This window comes from Pseudochaenichthys georgianus, chromosome 1 (genome assembly GCF_902827115.2).
Source record: "Pseudochaenichthys georgianus chromosome 1, fPseGeo1.2, whole genome shotgun sequence".
NCBI lineage: Eukaryota > Metazoa > Chordata > Actinopteri > Perciformes > Channichthyidae > Pseudochaenichthys > Pseudochaenichthys georgianus.
Window position 1 is genome coordinate 49,084,409 of NC_047503.1, and position 18,013 is coordinate 49,102,421.

Below are 18,013 nucleotides of genomic sequence, written 5' to 3' on the forward strand. Positions count from 1 at the left end.
AGTGAGTCCCTCTGCTGAGAGAGAAGAGGGCAGTTCAGTGACTCTGACCTGTAGCAGTGATGCTAACCCAGCAGCCTGGTACAAGGAGGATGAAGACTCTCCAAAAGCTTCAGGACAGATCTTCATCATCACTGACTTCAGAGCTGAACACAGTGGGAGTTATTCCTTTGGAGCCCAGAACAAGTTAGGACGTAGCAACTCCACCTGTCATCTGAGTGTTGGAACAGTTAAGTTCTCTACATTCACCAGAACTGATTCACTTAGTAATCTGAAGCAACCCAAGCATATTAAAAATGTCAGTGTTCAGGGAGGAACCTCCATGGTGTCAGAGGTGGATCAGACTGACAATGTGATTTATCAATCGATAGTTAAGGCCCTGACACACCAGGCCAAAATCGGCCGTTTTCGTTAGTTCGTGTGTCCCGCACCGTCGGCTGTGACATGCCTTATTTGGCCTTCCATGGCCGACGCACACGATTCAACATGTTGAATGTTGAATCGTGTGCGTCGGCCACAGGCAGTCGAACAAAGAAATCACTTTGATTGGCTGTTCAGCTAGCGAATCAGTACATGAGAAGCGAAACGGTTGCTTGAGAATGTCTTCCACAAGCAACACTCCAATGGCTGATAGCTCCAGTACCGCACGAAACATGTTTTCGATGGACGAGAGTGAAAATAGAACGCACACGCTATTTGTTGATTGTTTAGATCACGCAGTCTGTTCTTCTTCTCTGTCTTCCAGTTGTTGCCTCTTTTGAATGACGAATACACACTACCGCCGCCTGCTGGTAAGGAGAATTATTGCCACTCACGCATGCGCAGTTCGTACGTGCTACTTGGCCGTCGGCTAAAGTATTTTCGGTGTGTTCCAGTGTGACTGTTGGCCAAGAAGCAGGAGACGTGAGGCGACACAACAGTCGTGTTCCGTCGGGACGTGTTCTTTGGTGTCAGTTTGGTGTTTCAGGGCCTTTAGAAGTATCACATATGTGTTCATGTTTCTAGGGAGTTCACCAATGATAGTGAATATCATCAGGACAACTCTGGGGGTCTTGATGCTGATTCCTGTGTTTCTCCTGAGTCTGTGGACGAGGTACAACCATATCAATTAATCACTTCACACATCATTCTAACATCTTTTAGTTTACAGTTAGGACATAAAATCTGTATTTGTTGTTGCCCTTAATCCAGGAAGAAGAAAGCTCTGCGCTCCACCACTGAAGCACCTGAAGATATAGAGGTGAGAGAGATGGACAACATTTCCCATCAAAGCTATACTGTGGCTCATAAATGCAATGTGAAGAGAACTTGTGATCAAAGACAACGTCCTGAGTTGAAACCAGTAATGAATTTAGCCAATAAATAATTGGGGTCAACTTTAAAATATGAAAAATGTTTTATAAATTCTTAAAGTATATGCAGGTTTCATGAATGAGGTTCTGATGTTGTCTTCTCTCTCACAGTTCCAGCTGTAACTTTACACAAAGTCTCTCTGATTCTCTTCAGATGCTCTCCTGATGGAAACAAAGAAGAAGGACGTTGAAATGTCCCTGAGGAGAGCGAGGCTGTGCAGGATGTGTGCGAAGTGGATATATTCACGTTCAACTCTTAAAGTTTGTTTTGTCAGTGTTCAGCAGCAGCAGCAGCAGATAGGAGTCAGCAGCTTGTAGGTTTAGAGAATGAGCTGCTGGAAGCTTGAAGTGAATCATGTCGAGGTGTCAAACATGATTCATCGTTAAGACCAGCCGGTTGTCAGGTGCTCTATATTACTGCTTCAACTATGTGTACATGCTTATGTGTTACATGCAGAGTGCAGAGTTGTTGATATTACAGAAGTCTAGTCAAATTGATTTTTTGATTCCACATAATAAATAACTTGTAAGAGTCCTCGTCAGTGTCTTGGTTAATAGCTGTCCTGGCTGACAGAGCCAATCAAGTCTTTTTAAAACAGAGAGCCAGAAAACATCACCTTTCACTCCATGTACAGTTTAGATGTTCACACCATGAAACATAAGCTCACTAGTAGAATACCTTGTTAGATGTTACTGTGTAAGATTACAATCAGAATAAATCAACAGCCAGCTCTACAACAAGTGAAGGACCATCGGACGAGTGTTTGGAAAAGATCACCTTCAAAGATCTCTAGATTTCAGGTTTTCTGTTTCAGTTAGCGGTATATCATGTTTCATTATTAGCTAGCAATACAAACACAAATCTAATAAGTGTTGCTTTTGTTTATCTCCCATAGTGTCCTCATGTGGTGATGTGTCACTAGGAAGGAAAGGAGCCACAGTGTTCATAAGGATCTGGGATGTTTCTGATACGAAGATCCACAGACAGAGTCTTCAACTGAGAATCAATTTAAATGATTTGCAATTGGAAAAATGCTAATAGTCATATTTTAAAAATCACCCTTCCTTTCTCTTCCATCACCCCAATGCTTTATCCCTCAACACTTCATCCCCATAACCATTCATCCTTTCATCCCTTCACGTTTCATTCCTTAATGTGTCCTTTTCCTTCACTCCTCTATTCATACACCTACAGTTTCTCTTTCTGTCTCCCCTCATCTATTTCAAATGATATGTACTTTCTGGGCGCTTCTTTATTCAGACCAGACAGAAAAACGCTTGGGACTAAATTCCCATACACTGAGAGACCAAGCACTCTCCTGGCTGGCTCTCCATTTGATGTCGGAGATGTTTAAACCAATGTTTGGTCCATAATAGGAACACGGACCTCCTCACCAACATGCCTATCTTTACCGTCTTCAAAAAAGTGCACTGGAAACGGAGTTCAGTGTTTGATGCTTAGAGGTCTGGATGTGTTGAAGGTCCTGCCACTCCTTTTAATCTAATAAATATGGGCAGTACCCCTGTAACCTGACCTCAGGTGCAGTCAAGTTGGAGTCATATGTGTCTCATTGGTAGTGAAAGCAATTCTAGAAACTTGAAGGCAGGAGACTGAAAAGAGTCAAGGGAAGCTTATAAAAGTTAACAGCATTTAATTACACAAAAGATGTGGTGGTGTACAAATGAAATTGCAAAAGGAGGCGCTCTCCTCATGTGACCTGTCAGTCCAGGTCAGGGGGTAGAAGAGATTGATTATTGGCTTGCCCTTCCTGTTGTCATCTGAGGTCTTCTCCTATTGGCCGGCGTCGTGGGGGGTCAGCGTCAATTTCAATTCAGCGTCAATAACTGAGTGCTAATCCCAGTATGTTTAGTGTACAACATCACATGTCATTTCACCTTCGATTCACGGTTTGAAAACGTAGCATTTCGCCACATGCTAATCCTAACCTGAAATGAAGAATTTTCAGAATGCAAGTGTTAAATTAATAGTTAGTGTGAACTTCCGGTTTTTTCAGAATAAAACTGATTTAAATTAAATAGTGTATTTAATTCAAATTACGCCATATCCACATTGATTTTAATTTCTAACACTATACAGATATTTGATTTGTGCACTGCGATCTGTTTAGCTTAATGATGTTTATTTATTTTCCCTTTTTCCTTTATGAGTATTTTCTGTTAGTTATAATAGTTTTGTTTTGAAAGAGTAGTTTTATTATTGATCCAGTAGTAGGTGTTAAGGCAACGTCCGGATGCCAATCGTTCTTAAAACCAAAAAGAAGAAATCCTTCCCGCTTTTATTTTGACGTCCTCAAACCGCACCGGAAGTGAAGTTCCCAGCTCTTTCTAAACTGGGTCGAGGTGGCGTCTCGTCGCTCCGGTTCTCTCTCTCTGTGTTCCTGAGAAAGTGCGTGTGAGCTGCTGCTCTGCTGATCCATCATCTCTGTGTTTGGATAAACCTCTGAATGGACTCTGTGCTCTTTTTTCTGGAGCGTTTACCTCGGACTATAGGAGCTAGTTTAGCATGCTAGCTGGAAACACGTTAGCAATGCTAGTCAGATTGAGAGTTTGACGGAGAGAGAAACGGTGTGTTTAACGGAGTCTGCAGGGAAAGGTGATGTAGTAAACATGAGTAAAGTCCAAATGCTGCTGTCGTTGAAGAAGCAGCGACTGACTGCTGAAGAGATATTTGCTCTGTTTGAAAAAACGATAGCAGAGCTCGAGGAGGAGCTGTCTATTTCCAAAGAGGAGAACAAGAGACTCCAGAAACTTCTGGACGCTGTTTTACAGCCTCAGCTTCGGATACACAGAGCAGGTCTGTTCCCTTTACCCTTAATTAACACTTTACACTCTTCAGTAACACTTTATTATCACATTAATAACACTTTATTATCACATTAATAACACTTTATTATCACATTAATAACACTTTAGACCCTTTATCAGCACTTGCTGCAGGTAAGTAAAAGTGCAAACACCACACTGTGAAAATCTTCAATTACAAGTTAAAGCATTTCATATATTTAAGTTTATCTTATTTAAGTAAAAGTATGTAAGTGTTATTAGACACATGTACTTTGTTATAATAATACAAATGTATTACGGAAGAGCAAACCTACCAAAATAAATATATTTATAAAAATACATGGATTGAATAATATGCCATTTAATGTACTGATTTAAAGAGCCTGTGATACGAGTTTCCCCCATCATCTAAACCCATCAATTTGAGTATATATTGTCCCCTTGAAAACCGTTACTGAACTGATGTTGGATATTTGTACTTTGATAACCATTAATCTGCCCTTCAATGTTGACCATTTTCTGGATCTTCTCGGGGATTCTTCAAGTCCCGCCAAATTATGTGTGACGTCATTGTGGGCACAGCGCTCCAGCTGCACCGTTCAGGATCCCAGCATATGCATGTAGACGCAAGATGGCGCACACAGCAGCAAGCTGTGTGACAGTTTACTTTTGAACGTTTCTGAGAGCTCATATGAGGCTGAAGGATCGGTTTATGTTGTATCTGTTAGAAGTTTAGGAATTAGGTGCGTCAATATGGGCGGATACAAGCGGCCGAGATGGGTTTCCTCCGCCGGGTGGCTGGTGTCTCCCTTAGAGATAAGGTGAGAAGTTCGGTCATCAGGGAGGGACTCGGAGTTGAGCCGCTCCTCCTTCGCGTCGAAAGAAGCCAGTTGAGGTGGTTCGGGCACCTAGTTAGGATGCCACCTGGGCGCCTCCCTAGGGAGGTGTTCCAGGCACGTCCAGCTGGGAAGAGACCAAGGGGTAGACCTAGGACCAGGTGGAGGGATTATATCTCTTCGCTGGCCTGGGAGCGCCTTGGGATCCCCCAGTCAGAGCTGGTTGATGTCGCCAGGGAAAAGAAAGTTTGGGGCTCTCTGCTGGAACTGCTACCCCCGCGACCCGACCACGGATAAGCGGGAGAAGATGGATGGATGGAATATGGGCGATCATACGGTTATGTAGCCAGTGGTGGACTGGGCCTAAAAATCATCCCGGGACTCTCGACCGGCCCACTTCGGTACCGCCAGTAAATTGTCAACGGGGGGAGTGGGGGAAGTGCTAGTGACTTATCCGACCGGCCCACTTCTGTACCGGCCATCGGGACGAATCCCGATGGCCAGTCCGCCACTGCACCCAGCCCAGCCCACGTAAACTGTCAACGGGGGGGGCCTCGCTGCGGGGAAACGGTGGCCCTAGTGTCCCGATCGGAGTGGGAATAATAATAATAATCCATGCATTTTATCCATTAATTTCCCCAACATTGTGGTAAAAAAAAACACACGTTTAATCCATGTTGGTGTACTACAACTACAAAAAGCATCGGTTTGTTTACTCATCAGGAAATTTAGACCGGCTCAAACAAACGATTTTTAAATCATCATCCTCACGATCATTTAATGTATCATGTGTTCGCCGAATTGACATGAAAGCACTAATAAATGTAGTTTCATCCACTTGAGTTTACAACTACAAAAATAATCGATTTGTTTTTATATCACATCCGACGGGAGGAAATTCAGCAGCTCTCACTACCGATTTTTAATCCTAATTTAATCCTCATCTTCACCACGATCATTTATGTTCATATTCGCCGAATTGACATGAAAGCACTGACAAATATGAATATACTGTAGTCAACTTCATTAAAACGTTATTAACGTGCCTAAACTCAGTAATTCACCATTTCTACGCATGACAACACACTTTGTCCGTGTTTGGCTCTCTCGCCGCACAGTGAAGCGTTCCCGCATTGACGTCACTTCCGGCTTCCCCCAAAACTTCAAGATGAGTCGAAGGAATTTCCCCGCGATGTTCGAAATTATTGATATTTATCGGAACGGTATCACACCTTCTTTTTTCGAGATTACTAGTAGCCCAATATTTCCATTGAGGGGTCTGTCGTTTAGTATCGCCTCTACTTCACAAAGCAGTGTCTGCAGGCCTTCATCATCCAAAACCTGTTGTCCAAGAACAGAGGTCAGTATACTCCTTACTGATCTAATGAGACGCTCCCACACGCCACCTTGGTGTGAGGCTGTTGGCGTATTGAAGCGCCACTTAATTCCATCCTGAATTAGGGCATCCTGGATCTTTGCATTATTCAAAGCAGCAAGACTTTGCTTCAACTCCTTGTTTGCTCCAACAAAATGTGTGCCGTCGTGAGATCTTAAACTTGACACAGGTCCTCTTCTGCAAATGAATCTCCTCAAGGCATTAATGCAAGAGTCTGTATCAAGGGAATGTGCCACCTCCAGGTGTACTGCACGGCTGGTCAGACAAGTGAAAATCACTCAATACCTTTTTAGAAGGCTTCACTTCTATGGGGTCAAAATAATCAACTCTCACTGTAGTAAAAGGAGCCTTGTCTGGCACAACTCTCTCTTCAGGCAGGTCTGCCATCTTCTGTTCCTCAAGTCTTCCTCTGTGCCGTCTACTCACCATGCATTCTGTAATGGTCTTTCTTGCAGCCGAATTGGCATTAATTATCCAATACCTCTGTCGAAGTCTGTACAACATGTGGTTGAGAACAACTTTGGTGCCGCCCGAAAGTCCTTCTCAATGTCTTCTCCGAACTTCTCCCACACCCGCTGCTTTGCCTCGGCCACGGATGAGGCTGCTGCCCTTCGGGCCTGTCGGTGCCTTGCAACTGCCTCGGGAGTCCCCCGGGATAACAAATCCCTGAAGGCCTCCTTCTTCAGTCAGACGGCTTCCCTGACCACTGGTGTCCACCAGGAGGTTCGAGGGTTACCGCCCCTTGAGGCACCTAGGACCTTGAGACCACAGCTCCCCGCCGCGGCTTCGGCAATAGAGGCTTTGAACACCAACCACTCTGGTTCAATGTCCCCAACCTCCACAGGAATGCCTGAAAAGCTCCGCCGGAGGTGTGAATTGAAGGCCTCCTGAACTTGGGCCTCCTCCAGACGTTCCCAGTTCATCCGCACTACACGTTTGGGCTTACCAGGTCTATCCAGAGGCTTCCCCCGCCACTCGACCCAACTCACCACCATATCAACATTGATTTTAATATCTAACAGTATGTACATCACTATGTATGTTGTATGTACTGTATAATGTACACATGTAGAGTTGTAGAAAAGACATGGTGTACAGACAGTACAGTACACTCTGACTGTACAGTCACTACAGTGTATACTGTATAGTAGGTGTGTAATGCGTATAGTCTACTCTACACTCTACCTTTCAGCAAAGTGTTAGGGATTTAGGCTCAGTCAGCTCAGGGACTGTTTGGTTACTTTAGTTTGGTAAATGAAATAAATGTTTGAACTTTGTAGTAGTTCACTATAGTTGCTGTCATAAGTCATTTGTAGACTAAGTGGCAAAAAGTGTTTTTTTTAAATGTGTACTTTGTAGAGAAATGTAGACACAAGTTGGAAGGGAGTGCAATAAACCTGACGAGTTTGAATTTGAGTTTATTATGAGTTTATTTTCAATTGATAATTAGCTCACAATAAGTTCACTTTAGTCAAACAACTTGACACAAGTCCGGACTTATAAGTCCGGACCTGAACCTGAACCTCTGGACTTGAGTCCGGACCTGAACCTGAATGTGAGTCCAGGTACGCAGCACTATTCACACGTGACACTGGCATAACTCTTTGGGTTATGACATTGGGCAATTCAATAAAATCATCTGTATCCATGCCAGACACTTCCAAGTGAGACAATACATTGGTACTCACAATTTTCTTTTGCCCCATTATTTGCAATAGAATACTGGCTGGCTGGCCACTTAGCCCCAATCTCTTTGGAAGGCTTTAAGTGCAAAAGGTACCGGAACTCCCCGAATCCAAACATGCATAGGTCTGTACAACTCTGTCACTCATTTGGCTTTTCACTTGAACTGCAACAATCGAAAACACAGCATTGCACTCATCTCCGGGCCCTATATGGCCACATGTTTGAGACTGGCCAGATGTTACACTCAGAGGGCTCACAGGTTCTTGTGCTTTATTAAAAGGTGTACTTATACCCTTCTGCTCAATGTGAAGGACTGAAGGATGCTTTTGCTGACACACACTGCAATCCAATCGACTCCTGCAGTTTTTGCTTATGTGTCCCCGTTTCAAGCAACCAAAACAAATTCCATGCTCCTTTATGAAATGTATCTTGTCCTTTTGTGTCTTTAACTTAAACTGTGAGCATTTTTCAAGTGAGTGGCTGGTTTGTTGTCAGAATAAACAGCATTTGTTGTAACTTTGGGCAGAAAAGGTCTTGATCTTATATTATCCATGTAGCCTTTGTTTCTTTCTTTCATTGCAGTGACACCGGTGGCAAAGGTGACCTGTGTCCTATGCCTTGGTTCACTGTAGGGCTGAACGATGAATCGATTTGAAATTGCGATTTGAAATTATGCGATTATCAAATCGCAAAGCCTGCGATTTTTTTTAACTTTTTTTTTCTTCTTGTGTGTCAGTCAACCACACCAATCAGAAGTGCTGTGCTCCACATGTACCAGCCATTGTTAATCAATCAGAAGTGGCCCATGATAGAAGGTGATAGACAGATTGGTTTGGTGAACCATCTGAGTCAGGTTAGTAATGCTCCATCACATGTTTCTATTACAGGGTGAATCTTAAACTGAAGCTTGACTTTAAAGCAACCCAACGGAAGTTTCATGTAAGTTTAGTTATTTCACTCGTAGCTCGGGCTGCGGGGGTGCTAGAGATGGGAGTACGTTGATACAACCTTCCAGCCGGAGTTATGGCCGCATTTTACAATAAACTTCCGTTGGGTTGCTTAAAAATAAATATCGCAATCGCAATATTTGTCAGAAAAATTGCAATTACATTTTTTTCCCCCCCAAAATCGTGCAGCCCTAGTTCACTGACAGTGGGGGGGTTTGTTGCAGCTGGTATATTTTGAGTCCTCAATATTTCCAAACAGTGGGTCAGAGGCAATTCTAACTTGTTTTTCAACAAAGTTCACAAGGTCAATGAATAGTGCTCTGCAACCACGTCTCTCCTACAAATCACATGCATGGCTCCTCCACTTCTCCCTCACCTTATAAGGAAGCTTCATTATAATGTTTCTGAGGTTTGATGGCATGTCCAACTCATTCATGTGCATGATTCGCTGTGTTAAATTTGAGCATTCCCGTAAGAACAGAGAAAAGGATTTCAGTGATTTGACATCTTCTGCTTTAACCAGAGGCCAGCTATCAATTTTGTCCATATAAGCAGAAGCAATTTTGTATTCATTTGCAAAATGTTCAGCAAGCAGGGATTTGGCTCTTTGGTATCCTTGAACAGAGGGTAGGTGCTGGTGAACTGCTCCAAGAAATGTAAACAATCACTTGCATTATCAGTTTTAACCTCAACACAATTTTCAAAGGATCTGATGAAAGAATGATACGGAAGAGGATCACCATTAAATGTGGGTATATTTCTCACTGGTAGGGAGGATGCTAAATGTTGCTGTACTAACATTGTAGTGATGTCAGTTTGGCGTTGCATGATATTCGCAATGTCATTTTGGGTGTCATTATTTTATGTGATATTCACCCTTAAAAGACAATAACGAGTCAGGAGGAAGCCAGTCTCGATTGAGGCCCATCAAGCTGTGATCTGAGGCCACTTCCCCCACATTAACTGTATTTAAATCTCATCCTAATCACTGACCTGCCAGTGTGCAACTCGATTTTGACAAGAAAGCAACTGGACACCTCTAGAATTGTGATTAACATTCTGTTTTTAGACTTCTCTGTTTCAGTGGGTGTACTCTGTATCAATGCTCTGTAGTTGATCTGACTGTCTTTAGACAACTCTCCTGCTATCTCCATCAGAACAACCTTCTAGATTCACACCAGTCTGGTTTCAAGGCAGGTCACTCCACAGAAACTGCCCTCCTTGCTGTCACTGAGGAACTGCACACTGCTAAAACAGCCTCCCTCTCCTCTGTCATCATCCTTTTGGACCTGTCTGCTGCATTCGACACGGTGAACCATCAGATCCTCCTTCACACTCTTCAAGAACTTGGAGTTTCAGGCTCTGCACATTCCCTCCTCACCTCATACCTCAAAGACCGCACCTACAGGGTTACTTGGAGAGGGTCCACGTCTGACCCTTGTCAATTAATTACAGGGGTCCCTCAGGGCTCTGTTCTTGGTCCCCTCCTCTTCTCCTTGTACACAAACTCGCTCGGATCAGTCATTAGCCCGCATGGTTTTTCATACCACTGCTACGCTGACAACACCCAATTTATTGTGTCCTTTCCCCGCTCAAAGACCCAGGTTGTAGCACGCATCTCTGCTTGTCTAGCTGACATCGCTCAGTGGATGTCTACTCATCACCTCAAGCTCAACCTTGACAAGACTGAACTGCTTTTCCTTCCGGGAAAAGATTGTCCCACTCTTGACCTGACTATCAACATCGGCACCTCTGTTATTTTCCCGACTCAGACTGCAAGGAATCCTGGTGTGACCCTAGATAACAACCTGTCCTTCACTGCAAACATCGCTGCTACAACCCGCTGCTGCAGATACACGCTTTACAACATCAGGAGGATGCGTCTCCAGCTGACCCAGAAAGCGACGCAGGTTCTGGTCCAGGCTCTCGTCATCTCACGCCTAGACTACTGCAACTCCCTCCTGGCTGGTCTACCTGCATGTGCCATCCGACCTCTGCAGCTCTTCCAGAATGCAGCTGCTCATCTGGTCTTCAACCTTCCTAAATTCTCCCACACCACGCCGCTCCTCCGCTCCCTCCACTGGCTTCCGATAACTGCTAGAATCCATTTCAAGACAATGGTACTTGCGTACCATGCTGCGAATGGATCTGGCCCTTCTTACATCCAGCACGTGCACTCCGCTCTGCATCAACCAAACGGCTCGCTGCACCATCGCTGTGAAGGGGACCCAAGTTCCCATCAGCAAAAACACGTGGGTTTGCTATCCTGGCTCCAAAATGGTGAAAACTTATCTCTTTCGACTCTACTTCGAGCGATAGAACTATTAACAAAGCACTTATATACTAATAAAGGGCTGGCTTACCTAAAGCCAGTTGAGTAGCACTTGAAATGTGTTTGCTCTATGAAGCCTGATGTACTTAGAATATTCTGTTTTCTTCAAGTTTGTATTTTGTTGGTCGAACGCACTTATTGTAAGTCGCTTTTGATAAAAGCGTCAGCTAAATGTAATGTAATGTAATATTCAAGGAGGATGCTCGTCCTGTCTGTTGAGCATCATGAACCACCTGTGTTGGTGCTTGAGTGTATAGTGGTCTGATGTCCGTCTGTAAAACTGCCATTTGTTTAGACCTGACAGTTTGTGATGTGTCTTTAAACCTGATGGTCTGTGAGGTTTCCTTTGGTCTTACAGTGACAGCCTGGGCATTAGGCTTCCAACTGATGTTTTCTTTTTAAAGCCTTCATGCGCTCCACAATTGCTGCTTCATCAGCCTCTGCTTTTAGCCTGGCAGATGCGGTGGATGATGTTTTAGATACATTAGAGTGTGTTGTGTGTTGCCTTTCCTTTGGACCTGAAATTACATTACATTACATTACATTGCATTTAGCTGACGCTTTTATCCAAAACGACTTACAATAAGTACATTCGACCAGGAAGACACAACCTTGAAGAAAACAGAATCATATAAGTACATCAGGTTTCATAGAGCCAAGTATGGAGAAATGTTAGAGGCACTGTCCTCCGGATTGATTTCATCAATAACAGCACTTTGTTTAGTTTGAGTCTCAACATCAGTTTCAACATCAACATTGCTAACATCATTGTCATTATTTTCAACTTCATTGTCAACATTTTCATTTGATTCCACATGAGGGTGCCCAGCAGCAGCAAATCTCTTTGTTGTGTTCATATATACGCCGGGATCCTGAGTCGAGGCTAATCCTGTTGCTGTGGTCGTGTGTCCTGGATCCTCTATCCTGAGCACTGGATTTGAGTCCTGGACTTCAAGTCGTGGCTGAACCTGTCTCTGCGGTCCTGCCTGACTCTCACCATACTACTTCCCTGATGGCTCCAACAGGATTCCTGACATCCTCGTGGATTCATCTTCTTATTATAGACACATGCATTTCCAAACATTTGGACTACCTATGTTGTAAATGTATCATCTTTTCGATTTACATACGGCATCTATTGCACGTCTGTCCGTTCTGGGAGAGGGATCCCTCCTCTGTTGCTCTCCCTGAGGTTTCTCCCATTTTCCCCTTTAAACTGTGGGTTTTCTCTCGAAGTTTTTCCTTGTACGATGTGAGGGTCAAAGGACAGAGGGTGTCGTATTGTCATACTGATATTCTGTACACACTGTGAAGTCCACTGAGACAAATGTAAAATTTGTGATATTGGGCTATGTAAATAAACATTGATTGATTGATTCCAGGTGAACATACGAAATAATCAAGAAACATCATAAATTAAACACTGACAGGGAACATTTTACTGCACCATCGTTACTGTTACGTAAGAAGGTGCCGTAAAATGGTCTGATGATACTTGCATACTTTTACATAAATATGGTTTGAATGCAGGATTTTAATTTGTAACAGAGTATTTTAATTCTATACTGTAGGCGTAGTGTATCTGTGAACAATCTCAAATACAATTCCTTGTTTATTGCAGCTAGTGCTACGCAAGAAGAAAAAACCCTTTTTCATTTTCAAAGGGGCTGGGCTACATAAGTTGAATTGAGACAACACAAATACACATTAAGTGGGACAAAGAAAGATAATGTGAAAATATGAAATCAAAGGCATTAATTAGGGCTGAAAAATGTCTCCCATTGTAATGGTGATTCGATTTTTAAATGCTAACACTTAACAGTTTGTTCTGAATGTGTGTCTCCTGTTTCCTGCAGACGTCCACGTGGTGGTTAAAGAAGAGGTTCTCCCTGACCAGCAGGAGTGGAGCACCAGTCTGCACCAGGAGGACCCAGAGCCCCCCCCACACATTAAGCAGGAACAGGAGGAACTCAGGGTCAGTGAGGAGCTGGAGGAGACTGATATAACCAAGTCCACTTTCACTCCTGACCCTGTGAAGAGTGAAGATGATAAAGAGAAACCTCAGTCCTCTCAGCCTCATCAAAGACAAACTGAACACATGGAAACAGAAGCTGATGGAGATGACTGTCGAGGACCAGAACCAGCCAGGAACTCAGATCCAGAGATCAGTTTACAACCAAAGACTGAGGACGACACTGAAGACTCTTCTGAACTTGACACTGAAGACTCTTCTGAACCTGACACTGGAGACTCTTCTGAACCTGACACTGAAGACAGTGCTGATTGGAAGGAGACCAGAGAACCTGCGTCAGGATCAAACTCACTGAAAAATAGACATGAATCTGTCAGTGATTCACGACCTAGTGCTGAAAATAAACCATTCAGCTGCTCAGTCTGTAAGAAAGCTTTTTCACTGAATGGAAATTTAAAAGAACACACGAGAATCCACACAGGAGAGAAAGCACACAGCTGCTCAGTCTGTAAGAAAGCTTTTTCACATAGTGGACATTTAAAGGCACACATGAGAGTCCACACAGGAGAGAAACCTTTCAGCTGCTCAGTCTGTAAGAAAGCTTTTTCACTGAATGGAAATTTAAAGGAACACATGAGAATCCACACAGGAGAGAAAGCACACAGCTGCTCAGTCTGTAAGAAAAGCTTTTTCACATAGTGGACATTTAAAGGAACACATGAGAGTCCACACAGGAGAGAAACCTTTCAGCTGCTCAGTCTGTAAAAAAGCTTTTTCACGGAGTGATCATTTAAAGGCACACATGAGAGTCCACACAGGAGAGAAACCTTTCAGCTGCTCAGTCTGTAAGAAAGCTTTTTCACTGAATGAAAATTTAAAGAAACACATGATAGTCCACACAGCTGTACAGTCTGTAAGAAAGATTTTTCACTGAATGGACATTTAAAGTCACACATGAGAGTGCACACAGCTGTTCAGTCTGTAAGAAAGCTTTTTCACTGAATGGAAATTTAAAGGAACACATGAGAATCCACACAGGAGAGAAAGCACACAGCTGCTCAGTCTGTAAGAAAGCTTTTTCACATAGTGGACATTTAAAGGAACACATGAGAGTCCACACAGGAGAGAAACCTTTCAGCTGCTCAGTCTGTAAAAAAGCTTTTTCACGGAGTGATCATTTAAAGGCACACATGAGAGTCCACACAGGAGAGAAACCTTTCAGCTGCTCAGTCTGTAAGAAAGCTTTTTCACTGAATGAAAATTTAAAGAAACACATGAGAGTCCACACAGCTGTACAGTCTGTAAGAAAGATTTTTCACTGAATGGACATTTAAAGTCACACATGAGAGTGCACACAGCTGTTCAGTCTGTAAGAAAGCTTTTTCACTGAATGGACATTTAAAGGCACACATGAGAGTCCACACAGGAGAGAAACCACACAGCTGTACAGTCTGTAAGAAAGCTTTTTCACTGAATGGACATTTAAAGTCACACATGAGAGTCCACACATGAGAGAAAAATTCAGCTGCTCAGTCTGTAAAAAAGTGTTTCCACTGAGTGATCATTTAAAGGAACACATGAGAGTCCACACAGGAGAGAAACCACACAGCTGTACAGTCTGTAAGAAAGCTTTTTCACTGAATGGAAATGTAAAGGCACACATGAGAGTCCACACAGGAGAGGAAGAATAGAGCTGCAATGTTTGTGACAAAAGATTTAAATGGCATTGTTTCAAGACACAAGTGTGTGGTCGTCAGCTGCTTCTGTAACTGTAAGGGAATACATTTGTCTATTTTGTGTCCTGATGACCTAATGCTGTTACATGTAATACGTTACCCCTAAGCCTGATTTCACCCACCTGCAACCGATTCACTAATATATACAAATGTTCATTTCTTTGACCCCTTGACTCGACAACTTTCTTGTTTAATAATCGTTACATCTCCTCAGGACCAAGTTCCTGTGTCCTGCCTTTCACCTGCTGATCACCCACTGCTCATTTAAGGTGGACTGACCTTTACAATAGACCAGCTAGTCTTAGTGTCTTAATGCAAACGTTTTGTAAAGTGATGCTAGACCAAAGACGTGCTGTTGGGCTGTGTGCTCTCTGCAGGACGGTGTCTGTACTCAAAGATTGTTGATGAAATGAGAGCTTCACTCTGTTTTGGTTGTCTCAATGACGCCAACAGAGCGATACCTCTTCTTTCCAGCAGATGGCATAAATGTTACATCATCCAGTTCAACTGTCATCCACACATTAATGATTCAAAACAGCAATGGGTGAGATATGGCTAGTAATTGACTATTTCAACAGAATGTGAAGAGGTTACAGTCTTGAGGCCATGTCCAATATGTTTATGCTTTGTTTGATTAAATCTACTGAAATGAGTATTCAATGACTCAATTATTCTTAATTCCTGTCCTTACATCATGGGTTTGCATTGCAATATTAGAACGCATAAAACCCAACTTTATTTCTTCCAAGTTGCGGGTGTTCATTGTTTAGAAGTCCGCTGTATTTCATCCAAGCTTCCACTTCGTGCTCCTATAATGCTGAAAGTATCTGTTGTATGCTTTACCTGCTCCAGTAACACAAGTGTAATTCACTGGACAGAGACAAGAGATAGTGTATGGATCCAGAGGAGAACCAGAGGATAGTCCGTATAGAGCCTTCAGGTTCTGAAAATGATCAGGGATAGAGCTATACAAAAATCCAAAACCCTGAATTGAGCAAGAAGATAGCCAGCACAAAGCCAAGAAAGGCCCAGTAGGAATACAGGAAGGAGCCAAAATAGTTTGTATTTTGTATTTTTTTATATTCAAGCTCTTCTCTTAAGATATTAGAACTTCCTATCTCAACATGTATCCTTTTATTCCAATTAAACCTTACATTTGTGCTGCCTATTATTGAGACCGTTTCACAGCTTTATGTTAAATATTTAGACTGTTTTCTTTACATATAGATGACATAGGATCAACAGCACGATCCACTCTGCTGGATTCTGCCCAAATCGGCTCAACATGCATGCAAACATCTCGCTTTACCCATACTCCTGCAGTTGTATTGTTCTGGATTCAGAGTGAAGAGTATTAGATGTTCTGCACTCTTATTGTTATATATTTAATATAAAGTCAAATACCCATAAAGTCAGAAAAGACAAGAGACTCACTTAAGGAAAAAAGTTCTTCATTTGCACATAGACATGGTCGAATATTTAAAGTTGTGACCAGATGGTGTTGCCCTAATCAGTGTATCTACGGTCCATTTGTTTTTATTTATTACACAAGTTAGCGGAAGAGCGTCTAAGAGGCCTTTTTGTTTTTTACCTTACTAAATGGTCATTGGAGCGAGGTGCGGGGCGAAACTCACAGAAGTGATTTCAAAACAAAAGCCCTCGTTTGCTTGGAACGGTGATAATATTATAAACAAGGGGAAACAAGGTGAATTTAGCGATCACAACTAAAACAGCCAAGACACATATCGAGCCCAGAAAATGAATGTTATCAAGGGCTGTAAATATAATAGGCCTTTGTCTAACACTGACAATATTCAATGAGTGATACAAATATTTGTTACCACAAGTTCTTAATAAAACGAACTGTTGGACTCGGTACTAGTTTGACTGCTACCAGAAATGAAATGAAGTACTTTTACTCTGTGTACTTTGTGAGTAATCCTCTGTCAGAGTCCCCTCCATAGCACATAATGCATGTTTTCTGCTGTCTTTGATGAGTGATAAAAATAAAATGTTACCACTAGTTCTTAATGAAATTGATACTTTTTGACTTTGTATTAGTTAGCCTACTACTAACAATACATTGAAGAACTTTTACTTTTTTTTTTTCACTCGGACCCTCTCCATGTAACCCAGTAGGTGCGGTCGTTGAGGTATGAGGTGAGGAGGGAAAGTGCAGAGCCTGAAACTCCAAGTTCTTGGAGAGTGCGAAGGAGGATCTGATGGTTCACCATGTCGAATGCAGCAGACAGGTCCAACAGGATGATGACAGAGGAGAGGGAGGCTGCTTTAGCAGTGTGCAGTTCCTCAGTGACAGCAAGGAGGGCAGTTTATGTGGAGTGACCTGCCTTGAAACCAGACTGGTGCGGATCCAGAAGGTTGTTCTGATGGAGATAGCAGGAGAGTTGTTTAAAGGCAGCGCGTTCAAGTGTTTTAGACAGGAACGGGAGGAGAGAGACAGGCCTGTAGTTTATAACATCTCGCGGGTTGAGAGTGGGTTTCTTTAGGAGAGGGTTTACTCTTGCCTCCTTGAGACTGTTTGGAAAGTGACCAGAAGTTAGAGAAGTGTTGATGAAATGGGTGAGAAACGGTAGAATATCAGGAGCGATAGTCTGAAGGAGGTTTGAAGGGATAGGGTCCAGTGGACAGGTGGTAGGGCAGGCAGAGGTAATGAGGGTAAGAACCTCACTTGGAGAGAGAGGGGAAAAGGAGGTCAGTGTGTGGGTGAAAGGAGGGTCTGGTGACCCGGCGGTGAGTAGAGGTCAGAAGAAGAAGAGCGAATATCATCAACCTTTTTTTCAAAGTCGTTAACAAAGTCGCTTGACAGAAGGGAGGAGGGGGGAAGGGGCTTTGGGGGGGTCCAAGAGGGAGGAGAAGATGGAAAATAGTTTTTTGGGATTGGAATAGGAAGATTGGATCTTATCTTGAAAGAAAGTGCTATTTGCCTGAGAGAT

At 42.9% G+C, this 18,013-nt stretch overlaps 1 protein-coding gene across 1 annotated transcript; it reads left to right on the forward strand.

Moving 5' to 3' along the window:
- Positions 1 to 3,718: 3,718 nt before the first annotated feature.
- LOC139434212 (zinc finger and SCAN domain-containing protein 12-like) lies at positions 3,719 to 14,113 on the forward strand. Its single transcript, XM_071203877.1, has 2 exons — positions 3,719 to 4,164; positions 13,208 to 14,113. The coding sequence occupies exons 1-2, from the start codon at positions 3,978 to 3,980 to the stop codon at positions 14,020 to 14,022; spliced, it is 1,002 nt and encodes a 333-aa protein (XP_071059978.1). The 5' UTR covers positions 3,719 to 3,977; the 3' UTR covers positions 14,023 to 14,113.
- The last annotated feature ends 3,900 nt before the right edge of the window (positions 14,114 to 18,013 follow it).